Below are 17450 nucleotides of genomic sequence, written 5' to 3'. Positions count from 1 at the left end.
CGTCGCAATAATAATAACTAGAGGATATTTTATTTGCTTTGTTCTGTTTTCTTGGCTGTGGCATTGAAGTCACGTTGCATTTTCTGTGCTGGTTAGTATTATTTATTGCTCTGCTGACATCTAAGGTTTTCTCAAGTATCAAGAGATCTGATTATTATTTTTTCACCTCACACCAGTAAATGATTCTTAGTGTTGCTATTGAATATTCAGAATTGGCAGGGCTGGGAAGTTTGAACAGATGTAGAGACAGTGGAATTTGCCCTGGAGACTTGTAAGCTCCATCCAAGATCTGTTGCATACCAAGCTGAATTTACCTTTGACAAAACAAAACAATTCATATTTTTCATTTTTACCTTTAATCTCTGCTTTGTTCTTTGCTGTTGTCTTCATCATGGGCCATACCTGAGAGTTCTGGAAACTATGTCTATTATAACTTTTTGTGTTTATTCAACAGATTTACTCCAAAACAGTAATTGTAGTATCTTCTCAATAATATGAATAAAGCACTTTCTGTAACATTCTGAGGAGTAGTGCCTCATGGTTTGTATTAGCCTTTGTTACTGAAGCATATTTTTTTCAGACCTGTATATACTTCTGATATGTTGATTCCATTATGCAAATAAGTGTTAATGAATATAACTTTCATGCTGGGAAATAAGCATCAAAAATTGTCACCGTCATCAGTGAGTGTATTGAACTGGGTTGCTGAAGTGACTCGCTTGAAAACTGGATCCAGAAAGTTTAATCTGTATGACGTTCTGGATGCTAGCTCAAGGGAGAGAGGACACAGTAACTCATTCATGAAGGTGTGAGCTTATGCCATCCTAGACCACGTATTGGCAGTTTTTAATATTTGAGAATCAGCCAGCAACTTAGATGTCTTCTGCATGTTGATCACTTTGACAACCTTGACAAACTTAACTTGTCTGTAGGTATTTCAGCTGTTTCTAATTGCAAATGAATGGTTTCGCTTTCAGTGCTTGTTTTACTTTGCTTTCCACATTATTTCATTGGTTCAGAAGAAGCTTATATGCTAATATTGTGTGGTACAATGCTTAGAACTGCAAGATGCTGTTAATGCCATAGTAGAATACCTTTGGACACGTTTATTAAGCATTGTCAACCCTTTTCAAAGAGGAAGAATAGTAAATACAATTGTACTGTCACTATGTATAATCTTTAACTCATAACTTTTAATCATTTTAAAAAGTTGTACCACCATTTTCTTGACTTTTCTGATAGTTTTAGAATGCTTACGTTAGTATCAGTTCAAACTCTGATATTGCAGAGATGGACAGGTACTATTCAGGGCATTTTTATTTTCCTTTGAAAACTAAAAAGTTGGTTAAATGCTTGCTACACAATTTATGAGATCTTGGTTTTCAGGCAGATCATAGGAGTCAAGATTTGTAAAGTGCTATCATACATACATATGTGTGTGTGTGTATATACATATTATATATATACAACATAATGGGAGAGATTTACCTCAATCTCTTTATGTATGTACATGTATACTATAAATATACACATATATATATAGAGATAGTGTAAAGAAACCTGTATTAATTGTAAATATCAAATTGAGACACATGAGAAAGTAGTGTCTTAAAGAACACCTTATGAGTTGGTAGATACATTAAGATCATGAAAATTGCATCTTTTGCTGCAGTAGTGATCATTTCAGAAGTTAGGAGTAACTTTCTATCCCAGAACAGAAATCAAACAGCTCTTTAACCCTATGAACAGAGAAACTCAAATGTGACCAGTTTTGCAAGCTGTGTGTCTCTTCTTAACAGAACTTTAAAGGCTCTGTCTAGTAAATCAAAGGCAAACCAATATTTTGATCTCCAGAGAATCAAAGTCAAGGATACAGTCAGTCTTCAGAAGGTTTCATCATGTGTCTCTTAACTTCAGTTATATTTCTTATGCCAAAAGACAAGGTACTGTCTAAATAACCTGAAGGCTTTACAGATTTTTTTCTTCCACCATTGTCCAGTTTTTAGTTCTTATATTTTTCTTCATAGAGAATACCCCGTCTTGTCTCTTGTCATCCCCTTCTGATAGCCATACTCACTGGAGCATATATATGTTGTATAAGGTAGCTTTTTTCCTTCCTGAAAAAAGTGTCTGGTTTACTGCGCCTCAGGGGCTGCTGAGGCTACAGCCATAAAAATTCACTTAACAGCTGATCTGCAATCCACACTCATCCATGTGCTTTTTCATAATATTGTTTTATAAAATCTTTATTGGGAAGTTCCAGTTCAGCTTTGTGATTCTGGATGCAGATGACATGGACATCATACCAGGGGCCTTTCATCATGGTTCCGTTTTGCAGTAGACTGTTCTATTCAGCCCACTATCAAACCTTTCCTCTCCTAGAACAATTGCCTCTGATTCCAAATAGCTGCAGCACTCTATAAACCTACCTTGTCATTAACTCTTACTTCTGAGTGGGTTGTTTGAAGTCTGGTTTAAAGGAACATTACTACTATGCAGAACAAATTGTTCCATTTGTAGTTCACCAATGTAAAATTAGATACGTAACTTTTGATTTCTTTGCAATGCATTGATACCACAGAATGAGCTGACCTTTTGTATGCAGTTCCATTTCACATGCAGCCTCCTTCATCGTGCTATGTCAGTAGAGTCTCAGCATGCAGCACTTACCCTTCAGCAGCAAAGTGGGATTAGCAGAGATCAACCTGGATTGTTCAGTGCAATAGCAGTATCGTAGCACAGAGTTATTGCACTGAACACGGAATAATCAACACTGTTCTTTCTGGAACACCATCAAATTACGCTGTGACCAGAAACCTACATATGATTAAATCTGCCTTAGAAATTACATTCATCATAATTGGCTTTTGGGTGAGAAAGCATCACATAATCAGATGTGTAAGCCATAAAAGTAGATTGACCAATGAAATGCCTAATATGAATCTGAAGCCTTGTGTACTGTGGGCTGAAGCAGAATCCTTTTCATGGTCTCTAATGCTTCAACATGTAAAACTAACTAGTTGGATTTGCTGTGTACTTTTTAATTCTGCCTTGATTCTAGCGCAATAACAATTTGCTGCCTATTTCTTTTAATCCTAGGTACATTAATATATATGCATTCAGATTAATATTAAAAATACTAAGTGGTAATTTGTAGCACTTGACAACTAAATTTGTTCCTGAAATTTTTCCTTGCCAATGTCATACTAATGAAGTTTGGCCAGGAGAAACATCCAAATCATACATATTTAGAGCTCAATTAAGTGTAAGATTTATGCGAATGCTTTAAATATATATGAATATGCTCCCTAATGAAAGCGAAAAATGGGGCTGTATTGTCTAATATTATAAGATGCTTTAGTATAAGCTCCAAGCATGCTTTTAAGATTAATTATAAGATATACTCATAAATACATCCGTAACTCATGTTAATATATATTAAGTGACAATTCAGTTGGAATGCCATTATATAATGCCATCTTGTTCTCTCTATATATGTATACATACATGCTGAAACAAAATAAGTGAGGGTCCGATATAATTGACTTCCTGAATATCATAGAGTAACATTTATCTCCATTTAATCTGCTTTAGCTCAGTGATATGATCGTAGGATACGGTTTCACAAACACTTCCATAATTTTTTTGTAATTTTACAGGTGTGAGTAATAATGGAAGGATCAACTACAGTAAAGTGCGTAAGTGTTTTTTAGGTTTAAGGCCTTAATGACACGTTTCTGCTCTGATGAAAAGAATCCATGTTTGTAAAAATTGACACATTGCAGTGCTGTTGTAGAGCATCCAAATCTTTGTGTAGTTGTCGTCATTTCATATCATCTTCAGTACAGCTGAGAAGTTCCCATCTGCTGTGTGTGATTCCTTGTATGTAAGGAAAACAGTGGGTTGCAATGTATTTTCAAGACAATGCGCTTGAATTGAAAATATGAGCACAAAAATACTTCCAGTAATAAATCAGTACATTTTTTAATTGTTTTAATCGAGGAACGAATCAATATTAACATGTCAAGTGTGGGGGGTGGGAAGGCGTTGGGAAACACCAAAGTGATGGAGCTCATTCTAGAGATACAGGTTACTGCAAATAACTGGGAGTTGTCACAGCTAAATACTGAACCGCATATTCTTCCTTACGCTATTCTGACAATGGTTTTATTATGTTTATATGTACCCTTCTGTGCTGTGGCATACATCAATTTTTGTTGTTACTGATCAGTATGGTTTTCACATCTCACATATGCTGCACAGCATAGTGTTCTTTCTTCCCTTCTGTTTTCATTTGCTTCATCCCACAAAACCTGGAGGCTCTGTTCATGCGTAGAAGTGCTTGTAAGTAGAAATCAGCATGAACATCCAGCACCTGAAAGCCAGCTTCAGAGACTTGAGGGGTTTTTATCCACTCATCTTTTCCTTCAGGACTGGAGAACAGGTTTGGCAGGAGAATACGGTGTGTGGATGCAGAAGTGGACTCATTATATATGACACGCTTCTGCTAGCATAGTCTCACTGATGAATATGTAGAAATTTCTCCTTAAATGGCATTTAGATGGATTTGCAGAGTATGGAAAAATAAAATGGACGTGTGGTAGTTGTTTTTTTTCCCTAAAAGTAGGACAAGTAGGCAACTAGATCCTCTCTTTCCTGATTTGGTTGGCAGTGTAGCCTCACAGGTATTTGTGTTGGGAGCTACAGGGGGTAGCTGTGTGTGGGAAGGCAAGAAGGGAGGCAAGGGATGCTTTTATCTTGACTGAGTGCTGACATACTGATATAAATTGTACCTGCAAACAGCATGTGAGAGATTTCATGTTGTGTGATGCATTCTGGAACTGCGTGTTCTAAAGGGAAGACTAATACTTGCGGTAGGTCATGCATACACAGTAGGAAGGTGCAGAGCTACCATGCTTGTGTTCAAATATGTGTTCTGGTAGCCATGGGTATTTTCTTGATAAGTGCTTTTTAAACCAAAATAAATATATAAATCTGAAAAGGCAGATTTTCAGCTTTGAGTACCTACCTTTTCATTTGATTGTGATCTCCTTCATCTTGGTAACTAGACTGAAGGTAAAAACTCACTGTACATAAATACACCTTTGAAATACTTTTTCTTGTGTATTTTAGATGTCCTGATCTTACTTTTGCCTTGTGTATTGCCTGTTGTTTTGGTGATTTTAAAAAGTCAGTGGTAAAACTTACAATTTTCATGCCAAACTTTGAAAATAAAAACAAACAGGATCCTTACGTGCCATTTTATTATACATTAAAGTACTTTATCTTCATTTCCAGGGGAAATTCAAAGGCTAGCCTTCTGTCAGCATTTTTCTTCAAATGTTTTATTTTTTTGTCACGTATCTTCCAAGTGGCAAAACTTGCTCTAAGCTTCACTGCTATACACAAAAGGATTAACTTTGAGCAATGGGAGGAATCCGTCCAGAGTTATGCTTGGTTTGTAATGTTGTTACAGTCACATTTGAAGCTTTCATTTCATTGTTTAAAGAATAAATACAGTTTTGATTGGTTTTGAGTGGTAGTTCTATTTTTAGAGCTCATTAATGTTTTCCTAGTTATCACACAAAGGAATCTGCGGAATCAATCCCATAAAATAATGCATAAGTTTACGTTAATTCATACACTGCTCCATGAGAGTGCAGATAACAGGAAGTGTACAGCTACTTCAGGTTATCTAAATATTCTATGACAGCCATCACCTGCAATCAACTAATTTTACTAAGTGATTCTGACAACCTTCCAGCAGTATAATTAAGTATCGTATCATGCAGAATACCAGCTCTACAATGTCAGAAATTCACATACTTACATCCAAGGACTTAATTTCTTCAGAAAAGCAGTTTATTCAAAATATTTTCTGTTGCGAGTCCTGAAAAGTAGGTCACTATTACCAACAAATACATAAAAATTGAGCGGTTATTAATACAGAATACTTTCAGATTAGTTAAATGAACATGTAGTAGATAATGCTGAGACATAATTAAACTATATTGCAATAGCACTTAGGACTTTGAAGCATTTGCTAATATTTTTTAAAGGCTTGGATAGATCATACTTCATGAAAGCAGAGCTGCCTAGAGATTGAAAATATCATTTCCCTTTTGTAGAGTTCTGGTGCTTCCCTGCTCTTTATTAAAATGGGAAGAAAAATAAAAAGTAGCAACAAAGAAAACAAACTTGAAATTTTCTGGAACAAGGGTAAGGTCAAGGTGGGTGGAAGAGGAACTGCATATTGTCCTACAAAAACTAGTAGCTGATTCTCAGGGCATTTAGTGAGCCCTTGCTTGTAGTTGAGCCAATCCTGAGTCAGGCTCTGCAGCTTAAAGTGACGAGTGAGATTCTTCCGTCTCCCCTGTGTTAGGGCCAGCACTGCAATGGCCTAGTTCAGAAGCCTTCTTTTTGCCAGAGCAGGATCTAGGGATATCTTTTTGGTAGCATCAGTGAATTGTGTCATGTTTGCTGTGACGTAAGTTTATCTTTACTTAAAATGTGGAGCACACCTGGATTCATTCCTCATTATATATCAGATTCAGAGGTCATTGAATCTGGGTTTCCAGCATCCTACTTATTTTTATTAGCAGAAACTCCAATTGTTTACTTTATTTGTATGAAATTTAAATATATGTTTATTTATTAGAATGTGTTTTTTTTTATCTCCAGAATGGAGAGTGGTTACTGAATAATGCATTTTCCTGTAGACTTTTCAGCTCTATCAGTGATGCCTGATTTAAAGGGAAGATGTCATCATGTATGACAGGTGATTTTGATTCTTTAATAAAGCCATCTGAAGAAAATATTCCAAAACTTAGACAGTGGCATATGAAAGCCAGCCCAGTCTTTCAGTCACACAATAGACGTACTCATGGGACATGAAAAAAATAAAAGAGACAGTTGAATATCTTCTATTAGATATTCATAAAATGTATTTTAAAATGCATTTACATTCCTAATGAAAACACTTTCTTTCTTTAATCCACCAACTGAGTGACATGTGACAGTAGCTGAGGTCTTGCATAGAAATGCCAAGCAATTTGCAGTCTCTCTGGAACTCAGATTAACTAAATCCAGTTAAATAAATCCAGCGCAGGGAAGAAAGAAGTGGTATGGCCCTTTGTTAAGATGGATGGATAAGAAGAAGAAACACTGAGGTTTTATTGAAAAAATACTGAATTTGGGAATAATTTCAGGATAGAATTTGTGGTTACTTTAAATTACAGTTAAAGGGAAAAGACAAGACATCTTTATAGCCTCATAAAATAGTTGGTTTAATTAATTCCTTGGATGGTGTTCTTGGTTATATAGTCTATTGTTCTACTCTACACTGGCAGTGCTCATAATTATGAGCATAAATTTTTTATTGCTTTGTAATTGAAAATTTTGAGCAACTCAAGTTCTTTTCTGTTCTCAGATGTTTGTTAGCGCTTACATAATTTCAAATGTAGCAAGACAGGTGGTACCTGTGCTCTACGACAAGTCTGTGTGGTTTAGCAGCTCTTAAAACAACAGTAAGCCAGGCTGTTGTTGTGTGGAAGAGTATTTACTTTTGGTAGTGCTGTTGTAGTTAATTTGTGCTGCGCCAATAGTAATGGGAGTTTGAGTGATAGGATACAAGCAATATGAGAAAACGATCCAAATTGCATAAAACAGCTCAGCATAAACCAAGCTTGAAAATCAAGTAGTACAATAGTATTTAGGCATTTTGTTGCCCAATTTTTAACTGAGAGACCTAACATAATAGCATGCATTTGGCTTTATAAAAAGGGTATGTGTGTATAAATAAAAATACGCCATTATATATTTATATGTAGATATATAAATGCACAAAGTATATTTATAATTTATGTATACAAATTTTTCAGAGGCAGATACATTCACATTTCAAAAAGTATTAATGATTAAGTTAACTTTTGTCTTATTTGAATAAAATATTTGCATTATTAATGTAATAGACAAATACTACATTTCTTAATGAAATGAAATCTGTTGAGAAATTTAAGAGTTGAACTAAATTTGGTTGTTACATCTTGAAAGATGAGCTGAAACTGGAGTGATTTTGTAGCCAGAATACAAAGAGAGCATAGTACTTACTGAGAAAAAATAATTCAGAAAGAACAATTTAGCAGTCTGTCTTTCAGCTTGCTTTTCACATTAGGAGGCTTATCAGTTTGTAATTGAAGTTTACAGAGTCAGTTGAGGAAGGAGCCAGAGATGATTACTTGGGCCTATGCAGGAATGGCTGTGGTAGCAGGAGCAAAACCCTCACAGCTGCACCCTTGCAGCAGAGCTCTTGCCGTGTGAGGATGAACGGAGCTGTGGATAATTTGCCTCTGAAGGTGATGTTTGAGGGAGAGTTTGAGATTAAACCCCAAAATGTACTCAGCAGCATTTGTGTCAAGTCTTCTGCCTGTCTCTGGTTCAGAGACTTCCTCATCTAGGCGAGTTTCTGTGTATTTAGTAACCTTGAGAAGGTCTCAGTCTCCCCTTGGCGTCTGGTATGCTTTTGGTCCTCGTCACGTCCTGTGTGGTGAGGAGTTTCCAGAGACGTGTGTTGTGAAGAACCACTTCCGTGTGTTTTACGTCAGCTTTTGCAGGGTCCTGCTCTTGTGCTGGAGGAGGTGGGTACGGCTGGTGAAGTTGCTCTCCAACAAGCCTGCCGATTGTGCTACATCTTCCTCAGTTGTCACTTTTCAAGGAGGAAGAGTCCTAGGTTGCACAGGCATTCTCACAGCAACTGTTTGCCACCTTTGGTTACCTTTGTTGTAGTTCTAAGAGCCCTGTCTTTATAGTTTTATTCTGTTTGAGAGATAAAGACCAGAACTGTGTATGTTACTCAGTGTGATAGATCAGTACATTTGGAGCACCTCTCCTATGAGGAAAGGTTGAGGGACCTGGGTTTGTTTAGCTTGAAGAAGGCTCTGGGGAGACCTCATTGTGACCTTCCAGTACTTGAAGGGAGCTTCTAAACAGGAAGGGGAACGGCTGTTTATGAGTGTGGACAGTGATAGGATAAGAGGGAATGGTTTTAAACTGAAACAACAGGGGAGGTTTAGGTTAGATATTAGGAGCCTGATCCTGGTGGTTGGCAGCCCTGCACATAGCAGGGGGGTTTGGAACTGCGTGATTGTTGTGGTCCTTTTCAGCCCAGGCCATTCTATGATTCTGTGATTTGCATGGTGAATTTTCTGCTGTTTCTCTATTCCCTTATTATTTTGACTATTCAAAATATTAAACCAATAGTGCCATGAAAATATCTACCAGAAATTCATGTCAGCAAAGCCCTTGGGGAGTTACTGAGTTGCATTTATTGAGTACAGTGATGCTGATTTAAGGAATATGAATTTTATATAGTGAAACGCTTTTTTAAAGACAAACCAAACCTATAACCATGGGGATAAAATTATGTGAGGCAGTTTATAAATGTATGTAATAAAATCGTATAACTTTTACAGATAGTTTGGTCTCATTCAAAAAGAATCAGTTACACTAAATTCTCACCATAAAAACTGCAGTGTTACCCTTCAAATGTAATGATTCAAAATATTAATAGCTGTGCAAAAAAATGGATTATGAGAGTAGGTGAAATTCAGTATGAACTTTGGGATCTTTGTGATTGTTGGACAGAGAGAGCTAATACATTTTTTTTTTGAAAGCATTCCCTTTAAATGCTTGTATCTTAAAAATGTGCAAAAATAATAAGTAACAGCCTTGTAAATTAATTTCCAGCAGGACTTTGCTGATCGTTTTCAGCATTCATTCCAATTCTTACATGTTAACTGTTGATTCTGCATGGAGGAATTCACAGTGGTGAATTCACATGGACATTATTCTAGATCTGATAGCATACCACATTGCAAATTAAACTAGATATGTTATCTATAACAAAATGCCTATCAGACTGCAAGCATTTGTTGTACCTTTGCAAAGAGGAAACTGCTTATGATCCTTCCTTTTTCCTAAATTAATGTTGTTAGGATTGTAAACAAAAAAAATCTTACAGTTAGGTACTATTAATGCTGATATCAGTCATGAGAATTCTAATAGTTCATATCATTGTTTGAGGGTAGTAACACTTGGCCTACCACATGACTTCAATTAGTTTTGCTAGATTTTATAGTGGGCTTCACGATTTAGAACAGTACTTAATGATTACACAGAAGGATAATAGTTGCCTATGTTGAGAAAAGTTATTTCTGTATAATTTGATCTTAGTATAATAAGTATTACTTTTGTTTATATGAACTTGCTGTTAGTTTTATCTGTGTTTATCATCAAGCTGAGTTTTTATATGTTAAGATGTTATTTTTGTTTTAAACTGTAAAAGATATGCAAAGTTAGCAGTGCCATGACAGAAACACATTGTTGAAATAAACATATCTTGTTCATCACACTTTCATGCTTGTAATGAGCATAAAACTTAATCTCTACTTAACGCCAAGTTCTGACCTTTTTAATGTGCTCCACGGTTCCCAGAGATTAATTGTGGTACAAGTAAGCAAAACCATAACATACAGTGGAGATTGCCGACACTGTACGTACATGAAATGTAGTCCTTATGTGTGGGTACAGCACAACATGATTATGATACCAGAATTGTCAGCAAATGTAAATGTGGTGACGCTGATTGCGATTTGACAAGACTGAGATGATGCACTGTCTTGCTTGTAAGCATTTTTGCTTCCAGTCATGTGGCCCTGCCCCTTCCTTATCACTCCTTCAGTACTTTCTGACCCTTTATGAGGTACATCCTGGCATCTTACTTTTTCAGTGTAAAGAGAAACTCCATTGTTTTGATGCAAAATGTAAATTTTTGTGTAAAAGGCATGTGCTGACATGTCCTTTCAAATTCTGTTTTCTGCCTGAAGCCTTTTTTTAGTTTGTTTTTCCTCAGCAGCTGTGTTAAAGCCCTTTTTGTCTTAATGTATTATTCATGTTATATGCAAACATTTCCTGCATAATTTCTTCTTCAAGTCCCTGGTCTTCCTGTCTGTACTTTAGTCTCTTCCTTCAAACCAATCTTGGTAATGTATCCTCATGGTTTTTGCACGTGTGTGGGAGTTGTGGGGGAGGGAGGGGACTCCCTTCAAAGCCCCATTTTAATTGCTTGGGTTGTGAAGTATTTGTTGTGTTCCTTTCTCAGTGAAATTCTGCTTGCTGTAATATTCTGCCCCCTAGCTAGATGGTGCTTATTTTGGAAGGACAAAGAATGCTTTGGGATCCCTGCGTGTACAGATGATGTCAGGGTGATGAAACAGGATCCCAGGTTGCTCTCTGACACAGCAGTGGCCCCAGAAGCACCCGGGAGGCTCTGCTCAGCAGCAATTGCACTGTGCAGAGGTGCTGGCTTTTCTGTTCTCTATGTAACACCAAACCACCTGCATATGTAATGGTGGCAAGAATCAAATGGTAGAAAAATAAGATCAGTCAAATCTGAAGCATCCTTTTGATACATTTAGTCTCAAATTCTTTGGTTTTTAGCATTTCCCTACTGTATGGTTTTAGTGCTTGTGGGTAGCTTCCTTTCCCCTGTGCATATTTTCTGTAGTAAAAGCATTAAATTCTTGTGTGAGTGGCTTAATCACTGGCTGATGGTCTAGTTTTGTGACAGGCAATGTGAGTTGCCTTCTGTTCTGCTTCTTGCTGGAGCAGGAAAACCTCCCTGTTTTTAGTGGAGACTTCTTCAGATCCTGAGCCACCCTTTGCATCTAGTTCATGTGTGACATCAGGGTACTGGGAGAACACGCACAGTTGGTTTGTGTACACACTTGTGAATCAGAACTTAAAATTTCTCCTGTTTCTTCCCGAGAGTGTAATCATCAGTGATTATAATAATAAAAACATGTCTTACAATCCTGGTTTTGAGTCTAAGCACAGCGGGCTGTTAGAGACATCATCCAAGAAAGCCAAAATAACTGTTTTAATACTTAAGTGATACCAGAATTACAAATAACCTTAATTGTGACATAACCCCTGTGGTGTGTGTATGGACAGGTATGTTTCTTTCTAAGGACTTCCAGTAGCAAAAGCCCTCACTACGAGTGACTCTCAAGAGTTTTGAGAGCGTGAGTATTTCTAAAGGCTTGCTGTTGAGTTTGCTTGTTGTGAGAGTTGATCTAACAGCTGGTTTATTTAAATTATAGTCAAGATGAGACATTGTGCAATCAAACAAATCATTAATTCTGAAGGAAAAAAACAAATACTGAAGGTCTCTTTCTGTTCTTATTTACATTTTCAGACTTTATGTTCAGATTGTTTACTGATCCTGCAGTAGAGTGACAGAATTTAATAGATGAAATTTGGGAAATATTTAATGCCACGTTTTGTATTAATTTATCATAGAGAAATGGCTGTAGTATTGTGGTCTACTGTTAGTATGAACAACAATGTTAATGGAACGGTGATTTCCTGTCTAGTAACTGTTTTTTTTTCTTTTCTTTTTTTTCCTTCTGGCACGTTCCTGGTACTCCTATTTGCTTGTGGGAATGAATATTTTGATCCCTGTGAATTCTAGAGCCTATTGTGAAGAATGGCAGGCCTCCAACGTCACACAGTATGCACTCATTTCTCCACCAATACACAGGATCTTTCAAGAAGCCCCCTTTACGAAGACCACATAGCGTCATAGGGGGCAGCCTCGGCTCTTTCATGGCAATGCCCAGAAATGGGAGCAGACTAGGTAATTTACTATATTGTTTGTTTAAATTCTGTGAAAAATAATGTCTGTATTGTTTCTTAGCAAGGGACACGGTTACTCTAATGCTTCAATAAATCTCAGGGAATGCATTAATTTTTTTTCTGAGGTTGCTGGGAAAAATTCCTTTGAAGGTACTGAATATCTCATAGAATTTTAGGATGAGAGCAATTAAAAGAACCTGTGAATTTTTGAGGAGTTAAAAAGTTCTGAAAGCTGCAAAGTACTCTTAATACTTTACAAGGATGGAACCTTGTGTCCAGCTCAGTTAAAAGCAGTGGTGAGAACTACAACTGAAAATGGAAGATAATCACTGTATCTGGAATTGAAAAATGCGATGCATTACTTAGAGTTTTCAATAATGCAAGAAAAAAAGTGTTTTTCAGTGATAAAATAAGGCTACTCAACACTATCTTTTGTTGGTGTCTTGAGTTATACTTTTGATTCTGTGGGGCAAATGAATTACAAATATGTTTTTTTGTTCTGTTTCAATTAATTTATCATATTGTTGCCTCCAGTCAACATTAATGTTTTATCCTGCTTTTATGTTTTAAATTCTGCGTAATTGATTAATGCTGGTAAAATGAGAGCAAGTCAGCTTAATTAGAATTTTATGAATTTTTCATCTTATGCCCTTTTTTCAAAGTGTGTGACACTTAAACTGATCTTGTTCAAGATTAAGCTACGAGTTTTCAAGATACTTATCAAACCACTTACATCTTACATCCACTCTTCCTTGTTATCACTCATGCAAATTTTGACTGCAGTATTCATTCCTGGTTTTACTCAGCTACTTCATGGTACTTTTTATTTTTTTTGACAGTAATCTAATGGGAAGGCAAAGTGGTTTGTTTTTTTTTTTTGGTGTGTGTTCTTTCTTTTCTTTAACTAAAGATTTCTCTGCTTAGGAGTATTTTGTCTTTTATGGGCAATTTATATGTGAAATGTGTACAGAAGGATTAGCAGAATATAGTTTTGTATTGTGTGTTGCTTTTAAATGATGTGGTAGCACCTTTTGAAGGGCAGATTTGTCAGTAACCTATTCCTTGTCAAATTTCCACTATAAGCTTCAACTTTGGGGAGGGGGAAATCCTCGACAGGTTGTGTTTTTTTAATCATCTTCTGGTTTTCTCAAAGTTGTATTTTTCACCAAAAAAATATATTAGTACTTCAGTAATACAGAATAATGGCATTTATTTTCTTTTTAAGGTGATCAAGTCTTGTGTGTTTAATACTTAGAATTTGTAGAAGGTGTTGTAGTACCACGTATTTAATATCTACCGATCGCCATTTAATTTGTCATTTCACTGAACGTGTACAGAATAGATTTAGTGACTGTGCTACGTATTCATCATGTGTTTTCCCTCTTTCTCTCTAGAAGGATTAGTCACGCAAAGTTTGATATTTCTCTTATTAGTTGTCATCTCATTTAATGAAAATTTAACCTACCTGTACAAGTTTAATAGCATTTTTCCATTTGTCTGTGGAAGCAAAATTGCTAATATTCTCTCTGCTGCTTCTTTGCATCTTTTCTCCCTTTGTTCATGCCATATGGGAATGGTTATTACTCAGCAGGATGCTTAAGTATTCTCCTTTGGGGTAATGACATAAGAAAAGAATTGGTCAAATATCCCATTCTACATGAGGCTTTTGTGTGTTTGTGTATTTTTATTCATTCTATTTTCTTTCATTTTTTTCTGTGCTAGTGATGGGAACATGCTATGAGATTCTTGAAATAGCACATAGTGGTAGTTCTAAAAGGATGACTTGATTAAAAAAAAAAAAAACAAAACACAGAATAAACCTAGGTCTGCCACAAGTACAGCTTCAAACAGCTTGCTTCTGAATGAGATTATCACTATGAGAATTCACTGAGCAACCTGGGAGGGATTTCTTGCTTGTTTTCTGAGCACTAAATGTACTGCAGAGTTCCTGCTGTTGTGGTAACATGTAAAGTCTCAAAACACTTTTTAAGACCTTTCTATGTGAAAATATTTTGATTAATTTGAGGTATTGTAAAGACAGAATTGTGTCTTTGTTTAATGTTTTGCATTTGGTTATTTTGATGTTTTTTCAACAATACAGATGACTCTCTGGGTGAACTCTCACTTAGGAAGTCCACTGATGCAGGTCCAGATGAGTTTTTCTCGCTTTCGTATACCTCATAACTATAAAGCTCCTGTAGTCCTGCACTTCCAGAAATGCTTAACTGTTGTAGATCCTTAAACAGTTGGAATTAATAAACAGTGTGTGTGCCCCATCTGGCTTAATATAGGGCCAACTTCAGGTGTCCCTGTTCCATATCTATATTACTGGGAACACTGAAGTGGTATTTGGAATACCCAAAGCCAATTCTGACCAGCATGGACCTCTGGCTGGTTATCTTCAACAGCAGCAGCAACTCACCCATGCTTTGACCAGTTGTCTCAATACAGTAATGAGGATCTGTTTCCTTGTCATAAATATCTCAGTTGAAACGAGAATTGTATTTTCATAGTGCTTTCATAGTCTATTATTGTTAACAGCAAAAGTTCCATAGCACAGCCATGCTGGATATTCAATTAGATATGTAAGAGTACGCTAAAACATCTTTGTAAGAGATGGCAATTGGATATATTATTAAACACTGTTATTAAATATTATTAAAGCCTCTGAGGACTATGCAAGCTGGCTTTGGTGCAGATGAACTTGTCTTAGAAAAGCTTAGTGTAATTAAGTATTTGCATGATTTTCAGCTTTGCTAATCAAATATTATCATCATGCATACCTGTATAAAATTATCAGAATGCTTCATTCTGGTACTTATGCTATTAAAATAATGAATAAGCTTCTATCAGGGCTTTTTCAGTAGAATAAAACAAAACGACATTCCTAAATAGATAATAACACTGCCAAGATATTAGGAAAGAAAACAACCTTAAAGTATCCCACTTTAGAATACAATTAAAACATCTGCACACCTTTCTGGATAGAAGCAGCTGGATAGTCAGCATATCAGAAATGTAGACACATGTTTCATGTTAGGATACCATCTGTAACTTCAGCAAATAATGTACTTAGAACATTTTGGTCCATCATGGTTATGTAGCTTCTCCAGACAGCAGAATTAATCATGTCACAGTAGTTTTCCATGTGGATTGATTGTCATCATCTTATGGAAGTCTGAAGTGCTACATTTTAGGCTTAAATGAGACAGACTGGCTTTGTCTTCTCATTACTGATTTGTAAAAAGCAGAGTCGTCTAACATCTCAATTATCTGTCCCAAGTGCATGGTTCTGTATTACTGGTTCTTGAAATATTCCTTAGTTGTGTATTACTGCGTTCTTTTTGTCAAGTATTCTTTTGAGTGGAAGAATTATCTTTGTCACCTGGAGTACTCTGGTTGTGAATGCTGCTTTTTGAAGTATAATGTTTTTTTAAAACAATTTCATGATACATTCTCTTACACAGATGGAACACTGTGTATTTTAGAAGTATGACAGTATCAGTCACATGATTATGTACATGTAACTGTCAGGGTTTCTTTCCTTTTTTTTTTTTTTTTTTTTCTTATATGATGTAATTGTTTCACAGCTTAGAATACAGTAGCTCTTTAGTTTCATGGACGTTGTCCAGAAAACTGTCTATTGTCAAGCATTTGTCCCCATAAAGCAGAGCTCAGAGCTGCCCCTCCACTCCTTGTGAGGAGCTGCAGCCGCCATGAGGCCTCCCCTCAGCTCCTCTGCTCTGCGCTTGGCACACCAGGGTACCTCAGCTGCTCCTCATGCCTCGTGCTCTCTAGGCCCTCCGCCATCTGTTTTGCCTTCCTTTTAATGCTCTCTGATAGTTCTGTGTCTTCCTTGTGTTATGGGGCTGCTCTTCAGCCTCTCGTTCCCCAGTCTGTACATACATGCTTCATCCCAGATATGGTCTGGCACTTACCATTAAAACTTCATGCCACTGGTGATTGCTTTGCCTTATCTCTTCTCAAGGGAGTCAACAACTCGTCACAATTCAGTATTTTGTTCAGAAGGATGCTATCAGAAGCTGTAGCAAAGGTTTTGCTGAAATAAAAAACATCACAGCAGCTGATTTTCCTTGGTCAAGTAGGTGGATCACCCTGTCATAAAAGAAAAAGCTTACAAAGATTTGACAAAAATAAGTAATATTTTATCGTTTTAGCCTAAGGTTAAAGTTGATCTTTGGGAATCAATTTCTGAAAGTCTTTCCCTTGTGTTCAAACTAAAGTGTCTCTAGAAGTACTGATGAACCTTTGGTTTGAAACCAAGCTGCAAGGAGTGAAGCTTATTTATTTTCACTCTTGTTTAAAATCTGAGCACGACTTCCTGAGAAAATTCTGATACACTCTGGACTTTAATCAAAATTCAATTTAGACCCATGCTGCTGCTGTAAATTGTGCTTTGTATATGGGATTTGTACTTGAGGAATTGTAATTAAACACAAATTGAGTTAAAATAGATGCTGTGTAAGTACCTTATGAGTTACTCTTTTAATATCCTTTATACTTTCTGTAAAAAGAAATTCATAGTACTAAGAAAGAATTTAGTCCTTTGAAGTTGATATGATTCTGCGTGAGCTAAACTAGACAAACATTTGAGAAGATGTGTTGATATCCAAACTTCGTCCTGAAGGGTTTTTTTCTTGAAAAGCCAGTTTTCTTTCTTGGCAGTGATAAAACATGCATGTTCTCTCTCTGCCTCTCTCTCTGTCATTCTTTCTGTGTGTGTGTGCTGTGTGGTA

At 36.4% G+C, this 17450-nt stretch overlaps 1 protein-coding gene across 5 annotated transcripts in view; it reads left to right on the top strand.

Annotated features, from left to right (window-relative positions):
• Positions 1-17450, top strand: part of CDK17 (cyclin dependent kinase 17) — an 84248-nt gene that overhangs the window by 35042 nt on the left and 31756 nt on the right. For 3 of the 5 annotated variants that reach the window (XM_015858675.3, XM_085515194.1, XM_085515200.1), the window contains one exon: positions 12530-12694. In XM_015858675.3, the coding sequence (XP_015714161.1) occupies positions 12530-12694 (165 nt within the window). Of the gene's footprint in view, positions 1-3659; positions 3699-12529; positions 12695-17450 lie in introns of all 5 variants that reach the window. The other 2 variants (XM_015858651.3, XM_085515185.1) reach the window with 1 other exon arrangement.

This window comes from Coturnix japonica, chromosome 1 (genome assembly GCF_054131305.1).
Source record: "Coturnix japonica strain WE chromosome 1, WE-NBRP24, whole genome shotgun sequence".
Lineage (NCBI taxonomy): Eukaryota > Metazoa > Chordata > Aves > Galliformes > Phasianidae > Coturnix > Coturnix japonica.
The sequence above is the reverse complement of the archived record's forward strand: the minus strand, read 5'-3'. Positions and strand labels throughout refer to the sequence as shown.